Source organism: Strix aluco, chromosome 4 (genome assembly GCF_031877795.1).
Source record: "Strix aluco isolate bStrAlu1 chromosome 4, bStrAlu1.hap1, whole genome shotgun sequence".
In the NCBI taxonomy this organism is placed as follows: domain Eukaryota; kingdom Metazoa; phylum Chordata; class Aves; order Strigiformes; family Strigidae; genus Strix; species Strix aluco.
In genome coordinates this window covers 91,117,184-91,137,112 of record NC_133934.1, presented here as the reverse complement: position 1 = coordinate 91,137,112, position 19,929 = coordinate 91,117,184, and the positions used below count along the sequence as shown (strand labels likewise).

General features: G+C 39.2%; 1 protein-coding gene across 1 annotated transcript in view; it reads right to left on the bottom strand.

The window, feature by feature from the left end:
* Positions 1–19,929, bottom strand: part of STARD9 (StAR related lipid transfer domain containing 9) — a 112,859-nt gene that overhangs the window by 92,384 nt on the left and 546 nt on the right. The window contains exons 2-4 of the mRNA XM_074821297.1: positions 6,359–6,520; positions 5,029–5,098; positions 2,087–2,203 (exon numbers count right to left, since the gene is read on the bottom strand). Coding sequence (XP_074677398.1) covers positions 2,087–2,203; positions 5,029–5,098; positions 6,359–6,520 — 349 coding nt within the window. The remainder of the gene's footprint in view (positions 1–2,086; positions 2,204–5,028; positions 5,099–6,358; positions 6,521–19,929) is intronic.

Below are 19,929 nucleotides of genomic sequence, written 5' to 3'. Positions count from 1 at the left end.
CAGAGGATGAAAAAGACAGTTTACTAGAAGGTGGCATTCTACAAAATTGAACCTGAAGGCAGATACTTTAATCTACTTTTCATCCTCAACCAATACACGAATCACATATGATAACAGTTGGCAGGACACCTTCAAGGAAAAAGTAATCCAAGGTCAGCTCATGAAAGAAAGCTTTTACTGGATGACAGTGTTACCAAACCTCTTTGGCTGCTGATAGCATCATTGCTGTAAGGAATTTTAGAAACTTCAAGCTCAGCACTGAAATAATGACTCAAAACATGGAATTAGTACAATAAACTTCATTCATACAGTATAAGGGGGCAGACAAATGCACAAAAGCATGGTAAGATTGCAGTATTCCAGCAGCCCTCTTCTCAAGGACATTTAAAGTATGCTTTACTGGTTCCAAATCGCCAAGACAGGTAGAAAGCCCAAGAAATTCACTCACAACTCCAGGCCTTTCAAAGCATCAGTCCACCTCTAAACTTTTCATAACTCATGAAACACATCTGGTCTAAGGCTCAGTAACCCAACAGTTACATGAAGCAGCACCGGGCGTCCTTACAGCCTGCATCAGGCACCCGTAAGGAAACTGTGGCCCATTACTTAGTTTTCTATGCCAAGGAGTTAATGTTTCTCCCCTCAGTATTTTTATTGGATAAAACTATTGTTTGATAACACAAGGCTCTCCACAGTGTCTGAAATAGCTACTCAGCCCCAGCAAGGAAGCTGAACTGTTTATGTTGCATTTTACATTCTTTTTCAACTGCACTCAGTATTTAATAACAACAAGAACAAAAATTTACACTTTGTAGCCAATATTTATATTTTCCATTTGGCAGTTCTGATAATTTTTCATACTGAGTAGAGATAAAACCGACCTGGCAAACTGTATGTATCAACATTTCATCTGCTAAACCATTTCAGATAGAAAGCCAACTGTACTGTTAACAGTTCCAAGAAGCATGCTTCAAAGTATATTAGGAGAGAAACTCACAAAGAACACAAAATCAAAATAAGCAAGACAATATAAGGGGGAGGAACCCCAACAGTTCAACATTTAAAGATTTGTTATTTGTAATCCCTAAAATGGAAATTTATCTACTGTTGAGTACTTCAGACAGACAACTTTCTTTTTTAAACACTAAATATACTTCCCAAGTTCCCAAAACCTCTTCCACACTACTGCACCAAGACAGAAATGGAACACCATCAGGAACCTCACCTATAGGTCTGGTAATTGCCAAGTCTGATGGTTTTAAAATACTGACTCCCAAAAGTAAAACAATCCCGTGCTCTTTACTACCAGAAATACAAATTTCACAGCTCAGTCTTAAGTGATACTTTCTGTGAAAAACAACACAATTATACAGGTTGAAATTTCAGGAACAATTGTACTGACAGAAAAAAAATGAAATGATACAATTCTGAAGACAAAACAGCAGTAAAGACTTATTTTAATGCCAACATATGCGATTGTATGTATGAAGAGTTAAATCTTTGGATAGCTTTGCTGTGCATTATATTTATTTGTAGTAGATTTAATAATTGCTTGTTTATTAGCAAAATTTTGTAATCATATCCTGTTTTAATAATGAATCCTTCAACGTTCTTTCTTAATCAATCAAACCTTGGATCTTCAAGCTAGGAAGAGTCTCCATTAGTTACAAAGAAAAATGCTGAGAACAATATAGTATAAGTAAAATTTATTACTGTTATTTAAAGATGTGATTACTTCACTGTTGATCCTCTCAGCAGTCACCACAACACTCTTCCTTTCAGAGCTTTCTCCCTCTAGAATCTGATCCTTCCCCCCAGAAATTTTCATTGCTAAGCTAGAGTCCGCAGATCATCACAATTAATGATCACTACCTAAATTAATATATCTAATGAAAGCGTGGATTTGTTGACAAACAAGGGTATTGCAGTCCTACTGCACCTACTTTAAGACAAAAGGACTGAGTCCTGTGGTATTAGAAACAAAATAAGAAAAAGAAAAGGAAATTTCACATATCCTACATCTCAGTCTCTTCCTGTAGATGTGATTATAAAGGAAAAAACAGACACGAAGAACAGCATCACTTACCATTTCCTGAGATGCATATTTTGGATCTTCAGGATCAACTGACCAGTAGCAGTAATCAAAGCTGAAGGCCACAGTCTTTTCTCTCGAGTCCCAAGTGCCATCAAGCCTACTGTCAACCTAACATCAGAAGGAAAAAAAAAGACAGAAAGATCAATTCACTTTGAATCTGAACAAAAAGTAAGCATTTTAAAACTTGATGGAAGTTTATCTCTGATCTGTATTGTGGAAAGGAATGGCAAATAGTTTATCCTCCTTATTCAATTTTTTATTTTTTAATCTCAAAGTGAGTCAGAGATATCCACAACAGACCTGCTGAAGCATTTTTGCTGAAGGGTTCATCAACTACAGCTAACAGGCTGTATAGAATAAACACAATTTAGTTAATCTTAACAACATCCACACATTGGCAGGGAAGCTCTATAACACTTGATGTTTCTCTGTCATTCTGTTTCACTGATAATCGCATCACAGAAATGAGGCCTCAAGTGAGAAAACAAAACCATTTTTCTCACTGCATAGTTGAAAATGCAGGTCTCTTCCCACATTTCCCCTTTGCTTTGTTATGGTTCCAAGCTAATGCTTCTGTCACTGGGACTGCACACTACAAACCTAACCTTTACGGGTCAGTAATAACAACAGTGAATCCTTTCTAGCATAATAGTCAGAAATGGTGACTGAAATCAAGGGAATTGTATAAATCTTTCTGGATGACCTTGCCCAAGTGATTTGTAATAAAACAGATAAGTTTATGAACAAGGAACATACGTTGTTCTACTCAAAGAGAATAATGAGTTAAAACATTACACAAAATTAACACCATTCACATGTAATTTTGACCTAATTGGTAACTTCATTGTGACCCTGATGTTTGCAATAACACAAGCAGAAAAAAAGATTCAGTATAATTTAGTACCTAAACAAACCGCTTCACTAATGGCCCCAAAAACTAGGGGTGACAGTGCTGTCTGCCAGATTACTGGATAAAGGGCACTGCTCTGCCACCAGCAGTGAGGGTTACAGGGAAAATTAATTTACAGGCCCAACTGACAGGTGTGTAGTTCTGGGGCTTTTTTTAATCCAAGAAAGAGCAAAGCAAAAGAGGACAGGAATAACTAAATTATCTTTGAAGTGAAGGGGTTTCACATATTTTAAATCCCACATGATTCTAACGTTGTCACACCAAAGTACAACCAAGGTTTCCATTAGTCAGAACTTACCTCTTAACAAGCTTATTGATCACCTTCAATAATGACATTTTTAGCATATTGCAATTCAGAGATTTTTATGCAATTACTTTTTATTTTCTTAGGTTTTCTGCTGCAATAAGCACTGCCTTCCTATTGTGCCATGTAAAAATAATAAAAAAAACCCTCCACCTCAGCAAAACCAGCCCCTGATCACAGATATGATTACACTTCTGGTAAGGAGTTTGTTTTGAACTACAAAGCACACCTACACCAAATAAAACAATGTGAACATTACTGTATAAATACTAATTTATACACTAACTTGGATTCATCAAAGGCTGTCTAAATTTAGTTTACGCATAAAGCAAACTCACTTCCTTTACAAAACTCACCAATTACAAAACCTCAAGAAAGAAAACATCCAGAAGTCAGCCTTTACATCTCCAAATAACCCTTCTCAGCCTGCTACAAGCAGTCTGTCCCACTGCTGTGGTTTCCCCAGTATCCCAAGGCAGCCCACAGCTCCTCTTCAAACAAATAAAATTAAAAAAAGCCCTCTAGGCCTAACAAGCCTCAGCTGGACCCAATGAGGCACCTGCTGAGGGAGGCTCTGCAGTGAGGGCAGGAAGCCTGAGGCCCAAACCCTCACAGCCCCATCACAGGGACCAAAGCCTTCCCAAAAACCTTGCACCCCGAGGATTTGCATCTCTTTGAGAGCTTTGTCACATGCATAAGAAATTGGGGTAAATTGCTTCAGAAAGTAGTGAGTCTCAGACTCTGCAAATACAACCTTTGAAAAGGAAATACACAGAAAATAAGCAGCATTTTACATCCATGAGACCTCTCATACAGCTAATACTTTTCCCTCTTCTTTCTTTAAAAGCAAGCACCTGTAGTCAATACAAAAATAATTATAATTGGAAAAGGTAAATAATTCAAATCCTTTCATTTAATTTTTGCTAAGGTTTCTCTTCAAAACCTAATGCATTATTTCTCTTGAACCAGCAGTATAGAATCACTGGGTTGTTTTCAGATATAAAGAAAAAGGAGACAAGAAACAGAAAATGCATCCAACTTCTAGGATCCCCACAGTAATCTCATGGTTCATTTATTTGCCTTTCAAGCAGAAACATGTTTGACAACACAAAATTGCTTTGCTCCCATTCTATTAATTTAGTGAACGACCATGACAGCTTTAAGTAGTTCAAGAGTCTAAACCAGAGGGCTGGTTCCCATGCTCACTGGCTCCAGAGCTCTCGGACAACGACAGCTACATTCAGTTTATTCTTACAGCTCTTGGTCTTTTACCAAGGCCTGAAGTGTAGCTGAACACATTTTGCTCCATTTCATGCAAGTCAATGGCACTCTGAGTGCAAATACCAGAGGAGGAGAGATACAAGGAAAGAAGTTATCCAGATGTTAGTAACAGTAAGAGAAACACAGAATCGTAAACAATTTACTAACAGCTTTGAATGATGGCATGGAGCCAGATTGCAGAAGCTTTGACAAATATAAAATACAGAAAGCACAACTGCATGTTACATCCCCTGTCAAAAAAAAAACCTAAACCCACAGAACAATCCCAAACCAAAACAATCCTCCCCCATACTTTTGCTGCAATTATTCTAGAGTTGTGTCAGTTTAAGCTCCACCCTTAATATTTCTATTAGAATGATCCAATAGCCAAGCAAACACAGAAAAGTATCAGGATATCAGGATCTTTACATGAGGAAAAGAAGACAATAAAAAGCATACCTTTATATTTCTGACTTTTGCTACTTTGTCATCAACTTCTACAATCACTCTTCCTCCTTCTGCACTCTCTCTGGAAACAGAGCACAAAAAATCCATTTAAAATATGAAGACACAGGAAGGTGCATAGCAAATTTGTAAACCCCAGAAAATTGTGTTTATGTTAACAAGCTGCAAATCAGAGCTATAAAACATACTTTTGCTTATAAGAGACTCTGTGACATGAAGTAACATTTGCACATCCACAGCCAGGTATCTCAATAGTGAGAGGGGAAAAAATACAGGACTGTGGTGATTAAACAGTTTCAAAGTGCTTGCCCTAAATACTTTGTTAGGATTTCATTTCTAATTAAGATTTGTTTTAAATTACATTTACAAGAAAGTAGAGTGCAGCACTGGTAGACTAGTTATGCTTTGTGGAGTACAGATCCACCACATCAGAGACTTGTGAGCCACAAGTGTCATCAGGTCATGCTGTCTGATTTTTACCACCCAAGCATTTGTAGTAGTCCTCAAAAAAGTACTCTTTGGAAAAACAAAGCTGTCCTGAAAGGTAAATGGATAGGATTGCTGCCCAAGTGCAAAGGACCATGCACTCATACATACTGTCTAAAATTCCAACTGAACACACCTATGACTGGCTACTACAGCCAACTTCCACTTCCAAAATGAGTCATATTAGAAAAAAAAAAATGAAAAAAGGATGTGGCCAAAGCAAAAAAAAACCCTTATTTCTGGGCCAACAGCATGATAGCTACTAGGATGTTCTTATTTACAGGCATGTTGATTCACATCCCTCTCAATAGTTATTGTGGCTTTTTTTATATATAGCAAGACAGAAATGAGGAAGAAGAGGTCAGTGGCCTACTTCTCTGACAGAGAAAAGTAAACAAACACTTTGGTACTGAGATGCTAAGAATGGGAGAAAGATTTTTTTATCCTTTATATTTCTTCTAAATTTTGCTTTGCGCTCCAATACAGACAAATCTTGTAAGCTTCAACTTTACCAGGAAATTTTATTTTGATGAAGCCTAATGCCTTTGTAAATCTGGAAGAAATTAGTTTAGAAATAAAATCAATTTTGTCCTTAGTGCAGTTTCATCATACTTCGTTTAAAATTAAGCTGAAGGCACAGACATTGTCATCTGAGATTAGCTGTATATATATAACATGATAATCAGCTGGATCAGTATCATCAGGCCAGTTAAAAACTACGTAAGATAAAACAAGAGTTCACCACTATTTATGGCCCTAGATCTGTCTTTTAACAGATTTCCTTACATCTGTACAGAAGTATTTACTCCCCCACAGATTACAACCTCCTTTCACTGACAGCTCTAACTTCCAGGCAGTGCACAGCACAACGTGTCCAGCCTCTGGGGTCTCCTCAATGGTTCTGAGTTTTTCCCCCACATTTTCTGTACCAAAACAACATTCAGAACAATGCCTTAGGACATTTAAGCGTTCCACAGAGACAATCACTGTAGCATTTGAGCTTTACAAGCATAAAGAGTTTTACAAACAAGTTTTACAAGCATAAAGAAGTTTTAAAAACAGCACAGGCTGTCCTTGTTTTGCAAAGAGAAATAATACTTTATCTTAAAGTCTCTGTGCTTCACATTACTAATTTTGAGCACCTGCCTTGAGACAGACTGAATTTAGTACTTCCTGTAATACATGTATGCGGCACTTCACACAGAAAATACAAGCACAGCTCCCAGAGGTTTTATTAAGCTGTGAGTGTTCAGCAGTTCAACACATCAGTCACCAGAGTCATGAGTTAGACTCCAGGAGAAAAAGAAACACTCACAGGAGAGAGAATTTGCATTACCTATAGCTGGGTACCAAATGTTGCATTATGTACAGCTGAGTACTGAACAGAGGCCTCATAAGGCTCCCTAAAGAACAAATGAAGAAGGACAAGTGCCTAAGGATACAAGCCATATCTAAGGTAGAAATTTGCAGCTGATGCATTTAATCTGTACAGGTGCAACTTCGTAGATGTTTTGAGAAGCACATGTTTTCCAACTCAAGTTTGGGGACTTGCATATCCACATACAAACCTCTGCCAGGTGAGCTAACGGACAAAGCTGACAGTTATCCTGTACAGCAGACCAGATCTCAGAGGAAATGGGACATTTTGACAGAGAATTGCACAAGAATTTAAGAACAGCAGAAGACCAACAAAATCAGAGGGATCCTTTAGGAGGGAGCTTGCTTCAGTTACATATACTCTTTCCTCCACTGCCCCAGTATGATCTCGGCCCTATCCTGCTTCCTAATTCCACAAGCATTCCCTATTTTTCAGTCCTACTGTTAACCCTCCAGTCTTACCACCTTAGTTACACTTCACTGAGTTCCCATCCTCCTTGTCCTATGGACACACATCATCCCTTACAGGTACCTCCTACCTGTTCTCTCTGACATCTTGTCCATGGAACCACGTTCCATTTTAGTGTCCTCAACTTCTCTGCAGGTCTCTCTTCCTTCTGCTACTGCGCTGTAGCTGGCTTTAGGCTGATCTCTCTGCTCCAAAGGTACATGATCCTACTCTCCTCGTCAGCTCTTTCAGTCTCTATCCCAAGTTTACTTGTACACTCCACAATTGAATCAGTATTTCTTCCTGGACACCAGCTGGGGTCAGCAAACAAATTATTGAGAATGAGTAGAACAAAGACCTTGCTCTCAGTTCCTATACCCAGGCTTCAGTTGTGACTTGGACAACACTGAGCTCAATTTATTAAGGCAGTGCTCAACTGATGAGTTTTTTGACTTATGGGAATGGTGCAAGCACAATTTGGTCAACTCTGGAGAACACAAGCTTAGATGCACTCCGAGAAAGCAGATCTTAAAACCTTTATCTGCTATGTTCTTACAAGTCTTCGCTGCGCATGTTAGTTTTAGTTATTTAGAACTTGGTCAGAAATGGGTAGATTCAGATGGGGAATTTAAAAAAATGCACATCAGATTTCCAATTTTAAATAAATTGTGAAAGTCAAATAAAAAGTCACCCTAAGTTGCTTTTAGATATTTTAAAACCTAATTTTCCCTTAACCTCATCTTGTAGGAGCTAAACTGTACTGGACAAAGCTTAAAAATAATTAAAAATATCTAGCCCAAGGAAGGCATTCCTGAAAGGAAGATTTCTGCCCAAATGGTTGAAATCTGGCAATGCTTTCAACAGTTTTAAATGCCAGGGTATTCTAATTGCAGATGTAAGGCAACCTCAACAACAAGCAGTGCTCACAAACCCCACCTATGATAATTACATAAGACTCACTGCCTTAAGTCCATATGCGTTATGCACATCCCTATGAATGAATGACTTTATGCTGAGGGTTCTCATGACCTAATGTTCTCCCAGGCCACAATCATTACTGAAGATTCAAGATAAAGAAGAAATTCCAAACATAAAACCTAAGGTACAAAAATTTTTCATACATAAAAATTTATATACTCACATTTATATACTTACATTAAAATAAATATAAAACCAGTAAAATGTAAACAACACAAAATAAAATTACCACACCACCTTTTACCACAGGGTAACAATGGTTCCTCACTATGCAGACAAAAAGCTCTATGCAGCAGTCAAGTAGCTTTGTTCAAGTCTCACACTACAAGAAAACCACCATCAAACAGGGACAGAACTAAAGTCTCCTTTTGCTCTAGGTACAGCTTCACAGCACCCAGACTTTTATCTTAACTGCAGGCTGTTGCTGCAAGAGGCAATTTCTCTTTGCTGCTCCAGACTCCCAACATGTGTTCCCACTTCTTTTCTTGCATCTGATCTAGCAATCACACACCCATGCAATGACTCAGATCAGCTGTGATCAGAAAAGAAACACACCAAAATAAATAATCAAGATGTCACAGGGCCAGCGAGCCCTTCCCGAGCACTGAGCACAGTGGTCACTCGGTTGCTGAGCCAAAGCAAGAGAAAGGGCAGGAACATGTGGTGGTGAGAATGGAGACCCCCTTCCTTCAGCAGCAGCTGGCAGCCAGAGAGCATTGAGCATAAACAAAACTGGACCTGCAGCCATCCCCAGCTCTACAAACTGTACATTCAACCTCCCTGTAAACATGTGCTTATATCATGCTTCATTTAGGTACGAACCAGAGAACTCTGGGAAAGAAAGCACAGTTTAATATCTAAAGCCCAGGAGGCAAAGCAGACTCACAGCTGTTCGAGTCTGACCTTAACTCCAGATTGCAAACACTACAAAAGCTCTCTCAGCAAAACATGTGTTTGCCAGTACAGCCTTACACATATGCGCACCACAGTTTGCATTTGACTGATAAAACAATCCTTCATCCTTAGGAACGGGTGCTCTGCTCCACAGGTATGAAAGCTGTATTCCTTGTACCAATAAAATCAACTCCAAAGTACACTTCTCTAGTAACATATTTGACTTCTGCTGCTCTGAAGTCACAGTGATCCTAACATTTAGTTTCCCCGTTCTCTCTTCTTCCCCACTTCTTGAAAAATTCATGCTATGTTTTGGAAATGCCTCTCTTCTTCTAAGTTACTTTGCATGAAAACAAGTTATCTGTACAAAGATAGAGCTGTAGAAAGACCATTTAATGGTGCATGTCCCAGCAAAGACCTGGATCTTCTCAGACACAGAAAGTTTTAGAGAAATGCAGACCCAGCAACAGAACAGTGACACAAATACAGAATGCAGTGGCAGGGCTGTAACAGGGAGCTACAAGAGAGACCTGACAAAGCAAAGCAGCTGTGGCAGTCCAAAAACAGGGGCAGTCCAAAGGAAATCTCCTCATACCGTTTGCTGTTCCTATGAAAAATTATTTCTGTAGCCAACATGTAAAGCTAATGCAACTCCAGAGGGGCACCAGACACTCTGCAAGATGTAGAATGAGCCAGCAGAAACGAATCATGGGAGGATCAAGACCCCCGAGAGGGACATTTCCACGGCTTGCTGGATCTTGCTGAGAAGAGTTTAGCCACAGAGTACAGAAGTGCAAGGAGGTATACAGAGCTGGAGGAAGCAGTGGGTGCAAAGAAAGGGGGCAGTTATTTTAGACTTTGTAAAATTCGCCCCACTTCTCCACCCTCTCAAATAACAGGCACTTGGAGCACAAAGTAACTGACTTTTTAAAAGTTGCCTGTTTATGTTAAAAACATGAGCATGCAATAAAGCAAAAAATAATGGAGTCATTAGCAGTAGTCATGTCATGCAACAAAACTGCTTCTACAAACACAGAGCACCAAAGTACCCATCAGACATACCAAAGCCAATATATACCACTCAAGTACATGAGAAATCTTAAATAATTTTTAAAATAATTTAATATCTGTCTACTCATACAAACTTTGAAAATAACCCTGCAAAGTAATCATTGCAAGCACTTTTGCTTTCCTACCAATTCCCATCACCCAAGTTAACTCCAAACCCTGGCTCAACCTGTACTGAGACAGGGGATCTCAAAAGCAGTACAGCAACAGTACCAGTCCCTCCAACTTGCAGAGATTTTTTGCTGATCTGGGCAATTGCGTAGGTTCTGGTTTTTTCGGACAATTCACTTTAGACTTTTCTAGAAAAAAAGTAGCCTTCTGTGGCTTACTGTGATGGGGAACATTTTCACACTCTGCTTACAAACACAACAAAAGCACTCCGGTAGAGAGCACAGCAGGATGCATGCCAGCAGTCGCTGCTGCTGTCTCCAGGACTCTGTCACTTCCCAGGATGTGACCCGTAACTATGATAGCCTATAAGTAAGGTACCACATTTACCGGACTACCTCCACCTGTACCTGGGACACTTTGTGCCATCTAATGGCACACCTGTGCAATCACCACGCCAGCAGCTGAAGTACAGTCCTGAGGCAAATCTAACCCAAAGTTTTTCTCGGTCATTAAGTCTAAAGGTTTTATAGGGAAAACTTCAGGTTGTCAGATTTGTCTTTTCCTTTCCATTAACGGTATATTGTACAGTGTCCCTGCCTCTTGTTTCTTGGTGGCCTTGTCAGAGGTATCTTTGAGAAGCTGCCATCTTTGTACTCCTGAGTGACTGACCTTGGCCATGGAAAGAAACAAACAATGCAGGGCATATTTTCTAAGTTTCTCTAGTCTTCAGAGAACATTGTCCCAAATGAGTTGAGGACTCGTGTTGAGAGACCAAAGGTGCAATGATAACAACACTAAGAGTCCATGCTGCTACATCAGAAATTGTAGAGAAGGATGTCAAAGCCTTCAGCCATTAGACCTTCTGCACTCTACTGACAAGTTAAAGTACCTACAACCACAACTTTCCCAAACACAGCACCCCCCTGCAACACCAGCGTAATCTGTATCCTTATCCCTACTGCTGTAATCTGTGAAAGTCAAGCTGCTAATACTACGAACATCCTCGCTTTGCCTAATGCAGGATTTTTTTTATTGGGGGAAAAAAAAAAAAAGCATCAACAATCAATTTACCTAAAGTTTGTTTTCAGTGTTTCTCATTATTTAGTACCATTTTGGATATTTCTCTTTAAGTCATAATTGTTTTACTGTGTCTTGCAAATGGGAGTGCACACCCAGCCAGCAATCCTCCTACCAAATTCAGAACAGATGTTTATAAATAATTTAAAAATCTATATTGAAGCCAAGTACACAGAGTTCACCAAGACAGCACGCTGCTGTACTAGACGTGCTGCTCAAGTTATCTTTCAAGGCTACTCCCAGCTGCATAGAGCTTTCATTGGCTCTGATAGTGGCTAACACGATCTGATAGTCAAAAATCACCATTCCAAATGATCACCATCATCCTTGTGTGGTTTCCCCCTATTCTTCTCTACAAATATTATATAGCAATAAAAATAGGAATATTTGGTGCAGAGATAAACATGAGGCATTGTCTGCTTTTTTCAGATACAGGTCTGTTCAAACAGTTAAAGAATCTTACCAGATTTTTGATATATTTATTAATAAGCTAGGAGAGGAAGCACAGGATGCCCTCCTCCACTCACAGTAAACTCTGCAATCCTGCCCATACAATGCCTCAATACAAGAAAAGCATTCCTGTCTGCACCTTCTCTGAAGTCTTGTACTGCTAGAACAAGAGCATCAGGCATCTTCCTTCAGCAATCCAAGTCAGAAATACTCCTGATGATCCATCAGTGCTTCAAACAGCTGTGGAATAAGGATGCTTTCTTTCAAGCAGAGGCATTGAGGGGAGGAGGGAAGAGAAGAAAAAGTCTTTTCATCTGTCATACCACCAGCATTTAAGGAAGCATGAAATAAGGATTTAAAACAAAGCTACAGTCCCGTCAGTCCAGTTTCATCCACCCTTGATTTTCCAGCTGTTTAATGAGTAATGAGATAGTATAATTCACGGACTTTTGCATCAAAGACATTCTGTGCAAATGCCATGATTTCCATGCAAACCAGAATTTGGATACAGTGATCAGTTTTCATTCCACCAGGACAGAACTTCAATCTGCGATCATAGTTAAATAAATGACTATGACAGTGATGCACTGTCTCATCCCTCTTGCTTACGTACCTCTTTAATTGTATCAAAAGCAGCTACTACAGTAAACCCTTAAATTCTAAAAACAGAGGTGCAAAACTCCATTGTTTTGTTTAAAATCTATGCTACAGATAGGAAGATGGCAGGAAAATTTTAGAAATGCACCACTTTTTAAAGTTTACATAGAGCACAGGACTAAAGAAAAGGAGACGGGGGAAATCCTATCCAAAACTCGCATAAATTCTCCGTGCACAGTAGTGGTGTCTCACCATGGACTGCACAAAGATTGCACAAGGCTAGCATCCAACCACTGCACCATTCCCCAGGGGAGATGCGATCTCTATGCATGCAGTCGTGTCATCTTACATTACTATGACTTCTCTCAGATAGAGTATGTGGTCTTAGAGAATGAAACAGCCCAGCAAAGACATGGTTCTGGCCAGGTTATTTAATGACATTGTGCCCCGTTTTTCTTTGCTGCATACAAAAAATCTGATCCCTGCTCCAAAACATTCTGATGCTCATAATGCATTTTTAGGACTTGGGAGGGAAAGTGTTCTATGAAAAACCAAAATACCAGTTAGAAGGCTTCCAAAAGCTGTTTTTGCTGTTGTTTTAGGACATTGTTGTACCTGCTTTTGCACAGGCAACAAAGGAAGTGAAAAAAGAGATGAGACAGTCAGTCTCTCACTCTGGGAAGTAAATCACCAGTAGTTAACAAATTCTGCTCCTGGCTTAAATGAGTGCAGGGACAGTATTGTCACAGAACATCAGCAGAAGCATCATCTTCTGTGGAATGGGCCCTGGTGGCCACTCAGGACATGCAGAGTCCTGCCCTGTAAAGAGCTAGAAAGTTTGCCCTTCACCAAAGGTAGAAAGCTTGGTTCATGCAACTGCAAGAATACATCTGGGAAAGGTTGCTGATGCAGTATCCTTATAAAAACACAGATGTGTCTTATGAAAACCACCTGCTAATGCCAAGAACAAATACTAAGCGACAAGAGCAGCCACTCAATGACAGTTTACATGAAACTTTAATAGACTAGGCAAAGAAAAATAACTAATTCAAGAGAGAGGGGAAAAGATGTCAAGATAACCTTAACAATAGGCTAGGTTACAAAACAGGATACACAAACATTAAAACACATTTGGTTTGGGAGAGAGACCTTCTTTATAAACACAAAATTACAATCTCAACTTTTTGCAAAAAAAAAAAATCCCAGCTCTTCTGTGGAAAAGAAGCTTGAAATCATAAGCAATGCATAACCAATGCAGTCTGTACAGATTTTCAGACAGGAACTCTTGGAGGCCTGAGACAGCTCTTTCCCACCATCAGGTACCAACCACAAAACCCACGGCTTTTGGGACAGAGTTCAACTGCCAGCACCTGAAGAAAGGGACTGTCGTGTAACAGAGGGACGCAGAGGAACAACATGCACTCCGCTATCACATAGATAAAAGTAGATAAAAGCCTGCCATTTCTCTAGGGGCGAGAGAACGACAGCACTGAGGTAACAAGGAATATGTATACTAAAATAAACAATTGAGAAGGGTAAGGAAACAAGGTCAGGGTAGAGGAAAGACACTTCACTATACTGGGTACAATGGCCTGCCTTAGTCTATACCTTGAAATAGCATGAAAAGTATGTAACTCTCCTAAGCAAACTGAAAGGTATTTTCTGCTCTTGACTGTTACCTGTTTTTTCCTGTATTTATATCTTTTATTTTCACAGATACATTTTGGTTCCTTTGAAATCAAAGACAATTTTGTCGTTTTCTTCAAAGAAAGTAGTATTTTATTTTGTATTTGAAAATTACATCCATATGGAACATATGTGGAATGCCTATAAAACCAAATTATACTACGTCCATTTTCCAGAGAATTTTTGACTGTAATATATTCATTGTGCTAATGTAAAATATATACAGGTTTCTAAGGAAGCTATTTCCAATTACAATCAGTAAAGCAGTTAATGGAGATTAAAGCAATATTCCATTGAGAGCTAATTTATCCAACATGCACTTGGGTCACAGAGCAAAGTTTAAGTAAGTACCAAAAGGAAGAAAAAAAAATCCTCACATCTACCTTTAGGAATACATAGGAAAATAAATGTTCTATCCTCACAAACATCGGGTTTTTTTCAATAAAGTTAAATATAAACACTTTTTAAACACTATCCAAAAAGCACAGAAAAGCTAACTTAAGCAGAAGTTCAAGTTGTAAACAAAAATAAACTGTACAAATACTAATGATGTCAATATCTTGTGTCATTATACACTTGCATCAAATACATTTGAGGTAGTGTATCACAACAACAATTTGAATAAAGTAGGGTCATGGCTTTTTTTTTTTATTAAAGTTGGAAAAGCTTTTGAACTGTTAACCTAAACGTCTGTGGCTATCTTTCCTCAGAATACATTCCTCTTAACAGTGGCATTATGAAGTTTTAAGACAGAGATGCAACAACCTGAATAGGGTTGGTCCAAAAAGTGCTTAAAAAGAGCAGCAGCGAGCAACTAGAGAAGAATAAACATTTGAAAAGGAACATGCTTGAATAATTTGTTTTGGTGGCGGTAAGAGGGAGAACAATAATCTCCAATCTGATGTTGCTTCAATTTTATTTTGAGACGGCATTTAACATCTGTTATGCATAAGTTTCAAGGAATGTTTTCTACAAAATTTGCTACAAGTTATCGCTCTTGTCAGCAGTATATCATATTGCTGTATCTAAGTTCTTGTGGTTATACATGAGCATGAAATAGCTAATAGCACAGTCTATAAAACATCAATAAATCTTGTTTACAAAATAATCCTTCCTTACACTTACCACAATGTGATTACAAAGAACAAAGGACATGGAGCACAGCAGAGACCCTGCAGCAGATTAATAAAGGCATGCCCAGTAAAAAACAATAGTGATTTACTTTGTATCATTTCCAGAATGATTTTTAAAGGAATTTTATTCTTCCACATAGGTTTCCTTTTGAATAGAAACAAATTTTACATATTTACATCATAATGCACGAGTCTGCTGAGCTCCTCTCTCACCTATTCACTGCAGCTATGCTCAACGCGCTGCTCAGGTTAGCCTGGCACACCAAGCACGTTTCTGGGAACTGTGAGTGAGAGACTTTCCCTACCATTCTCCCCCTGCCTTGGGCTTGCTCACGCTTGTCACCTGAGTTCTTAGGACCTCAGGCTTAATTCCTCCACCACTATCCCATCCTCAAGCCTCATCACCTGCTGCATCCCAGGAAGGCAGTTAGAGGACTATGCCATACTGAGCAGCAGCAACAGAAAAACAACTGCAGCAGCTCAGAATATGATAGTAAACACCTGCACATGGCAGTGCGGTTCAGCTTGGCCTCTTGGAACTGCCCAGACATTTTTTTGATGCTCTCATTTGCCAGCGTGTGGAGGACAAGCTCAGGAACTCCTGAGGGGATTGGGAAACAGCTGGCCAGGAGGCTTCAAGTTACAGCTTGGAAACAATGCAAAGCAGAAATAGGCAAAGGGCAGCTTTTGGGTTAATAAAGCTGTAGCAACTCTTTCAGGTGACCTGTCTATGAGGTTCATAGAGGATGGGACAGTTCATTTGTTAGTTATTAAAGACACCAGGAAAGACCCTTTCAAATAAGAGCTCCTTGCCAGTTTCTCATTTTCCAGGCCACAGAGGCAGCTGAAGAGCAAAGATACTTTCAACAGCAGAGTATGTCTTCTGTTTTTCAGCATCCTGCACAAGTAGCTCCCAAACTTCAGGGCCCAGCAACGTACTTTAAACTCTCAAAAAGTGTCACAGGGTGACTTGCATGCCCTAGCGTCACAGTTTTAACTAACACCACTATAATTTTACAATTCAGTTAAACAAAATTGCTGTGAATGATTTTACCCAGGCCTCAATCCACAATCCATGAAGGAATGTAATGTCTTCTAGTCACTGGTGCATGCTAAAAGGAGAATCCTATAGTAAGGCATGAGGCTTTTCATTGTGGTACAGAGCACTGTTTTTTAAAATCCTTCTTTCCTGTCTTTAGGGCTGCTTATGTGGCAGCTCTCAAATGACCCTGTGACAAGGGAACGCATCCTGGGTATGCACAAGTGAACTGAGGCCAGGTGGATACAGAGCAGAAGATGCAGAAGTGGATTGTGGAAGAAAAGGCATGAGGCAGCCGTGCTCTGTTCTGGTCCCAATGATACTGTCCTGGACACACCAACCGCTCCCCTCCCAGAGGGCCTCCGATGCACTAACACAGCCCTCCCTTCCTCCTCTCATACAACACTGGGCTGAGGTCCACCCCAAAAGCAATCAGAAGCCACAACTAGGTACTAGAATTGCGATGGGATACCACAGGGACAAACACCCAGCACGGCTTTAAGAGAGCTAGCTACCCAGGCACAAGGAGAGCCCTAGACACAGTACTGAAATACTTGAAGGGTAATGTACCCTCTTTTTCAGCCAGTCACACTATTTCCAGGTCTGTAGGGTCAGATCTGCTACCACAGCACCATGCTGCAGACCGTGGTGTTAGCATACGCCACAGCAGAAATCAAGAAAGAAAAAGAAACAACATTCATAGTTCGTATAGTTACATGCTAGCATTGAAACTGTTTCCATCAACAGTTTCTGACTAACAGCCAAAAATAACATCATACCTTCCTTACAAAAGCCTAATATCTAGTAGACCAAGCATTAAGATGTCCAGAAATAAACTATCAAGGGGTTTCATCAGTTCCCAGCTCCTATTTAATACCTGATTATTACCTATCGCTACAGTCAATTTATAGCACCCATTCAAGTTTCCATATTTCATACTGAGGGGGAAATGTATTTACACAGAACAAGTATCCATATAACCACAAAGTAACAAATCTTTTTTAGTATGTAGAATAGTAAATGTGTAATAAAGACTTTTTTAAAGCAATGTCACTCCAGGGAACATACTTCAGGGAATTTACTCCAAGGACAACGTTTGGGTGACAAAAAATCATTTAATCTGTTACAGAGTGACTGATGGCATTATAAAGAACATTGGCTACAAGCTATTTAAAGATTAGGCAAAGGAAAAACTTCTGCATTCTGTATAACTGTACTCGCTTTATAACTATCAAGGATTATTTGTGCATAGGAGCTCTCTGTCAAAGAATGCATTGTGATGGGCGCCGTACAGGCACAGAACAATAAGACCACTCTTTGCCTTATGCTAAATAACAAGTTGCAGATGTGATTAATATGTTTTATAAAAAATCAAAACTTTAAACAGAAAGCAGGATTTTATGAACTCCCGTATTAACATATTTTAACATCTGAATATTCTGTAAATTTTAAGATGGAAAATGAATGTTCATCTGCCATTGTAAATTAAATGAAAGGAAGCAATGAGGAAGCAAAATTTGTATGATAGTCTAGAAAAAGCCACCTAACCCTCTAGTTCTAGCCTTTGCCTACAGCTTTTCAAACTTTGGGACTCTTAAAAAGCAAAGTAATATTTTTGTCTGGAACTGCGATTGTACACATTAGAGTACTACAATCCAGTTGAACTGAAATCTTTCTGCAGGAAGTTTTTCTTTTTAAAGCACCTAAAGAGCTCTGGCAACATGAGTACCTGTTAGAGGCAATCACGGTGTGTGTGTATAGAGAGGGTTCGAGGTTTGTGTGACCACAATATGGAAGTGGTACAAGAAGCTGGAACAGAAAGAGCAGGCCTTTAACCCCACTGAGAGCTTTAGTCCTTTCAGTGTCTATCAAGGTTACTTTAAGCCTTCAGATATTTGGTATTTGCCTCAAAGTCATTACATTTGTACAATTTTGGTCAAGACTAGAAAGCAAGTTCTCATGTCCAGAGCCTTCACAGAGAATAGCCAATCACTTCCCCTTCCCATTTATAAAATACAAAAATCCATCTTGAAATGCTTTTGTTGACCTCAGCTGTGGCAACACAGTACAAGGAACAAATGGCCTATTGCCTTTGGGGTTAAATACCATAAGACTGGCCTCTGCCTCCCCATCCCATCTGTTACACCCCACACAGGTTGAGTAGATGGAATTACTTCACAGTCTCTTCCCGCATTAACCCCTGGGTTTCCCCTCTCACCTTCGTACAAACATCTGTGTTTCAGCACCAGATGAGCTTCTCTCATGGGCAGGAGGCTGTCCACCTTTCTGATCCTACCTTCCTCTCCAAACTACATTCCCTACCCAACAGCTTGCCCACACTGACTGTATTGAAGTGTCTTCCTGTTTATCACACCTTCTCTGACAGAGTTGTAAGAGCAGTTTAATGCTGTAATGATATATGCACCATTTAATGCTACCCATAGGGCAAAAAACATTTAAGACGGACATGGTGCAAAGCTCCTCACTGAGGAGGATCTGGTGAAAGAGAAGATTACACCCCTGCCAATTCAATCTTTGGCCTCTTTTCCCCAGCTACTAAGAAACACTCATTTAAACTTATATAAACAGGAGACCCTACTAGGTCCACGACATAACTGCAAATAGACAGCCAAATGCAATTGTGTGAAAAACAAATGTCATTGACTGCACAATGCAATACATTGCCAAGTCAGCGTTTTAAATACTTTCAATAGAGCTTTTTATTTCTAGAGAGCATAATGGCAATTTATTTAACCAGTAAATGCTAAGAATGACTAACAATACAGACAAAAATAAAAATCAAATAGTATCTTCAACACTAAAGCAACACCAAGCAATGAAAGGTTAAACAGCTTACTTCAATGCCACAACTCATAATACGTCAATATCTATTAAAATCTGTTCCATTCACAGCTGTACAACAATTGAGTTCTATATTACCCAAACATGTTTTCAAATTAAATTATGAACAGAGTATTTTTTAAAACAGTTAGCTTTGAGTTAAAGGTAAAATATGTTGAAAACCTATAAATTACTTCCCACCTTTCCCTTTTCTGTTAAGACTAGCAGGTTTGTTTTGGGTGGGTTTTTTTCTTTTACTCAACACTCTCTGGTATCTTTTCTTGAAAAAAAAAAATAAAATCTATACACAAATAAGAACTTAAAGAGTCCAAAATACACTGATGTACTGCCGGCTAAATGCCTAGGCTAGTCTTCTGACTGGGCAACTCTTCAAGAATCATTTTATTTACTACATGAAAGCGTTATTTACCACAGAAGTCAATGCAGTGAGAAAACAATGTGAGGGACTCACGCTAAAAAGAAAGGCAGCATCAAATCAAAGACTGGCCCTCAGAGCTTGTAGCACTTTTCAAACCATTTCAGCCTGAAGTACTATTGCATGTCTCTAACAAGAGGACTAAATTACCAACCACTCTAACTTTGGCTGCTTGCTTTTTCTTTCTTTTCCTCCCCGAATTTCCAAAGTCTTCAAGGTTTTAATTATGTATTATACCCAAACAACACCAGAGCATTGTGCTACGGCATCCTCT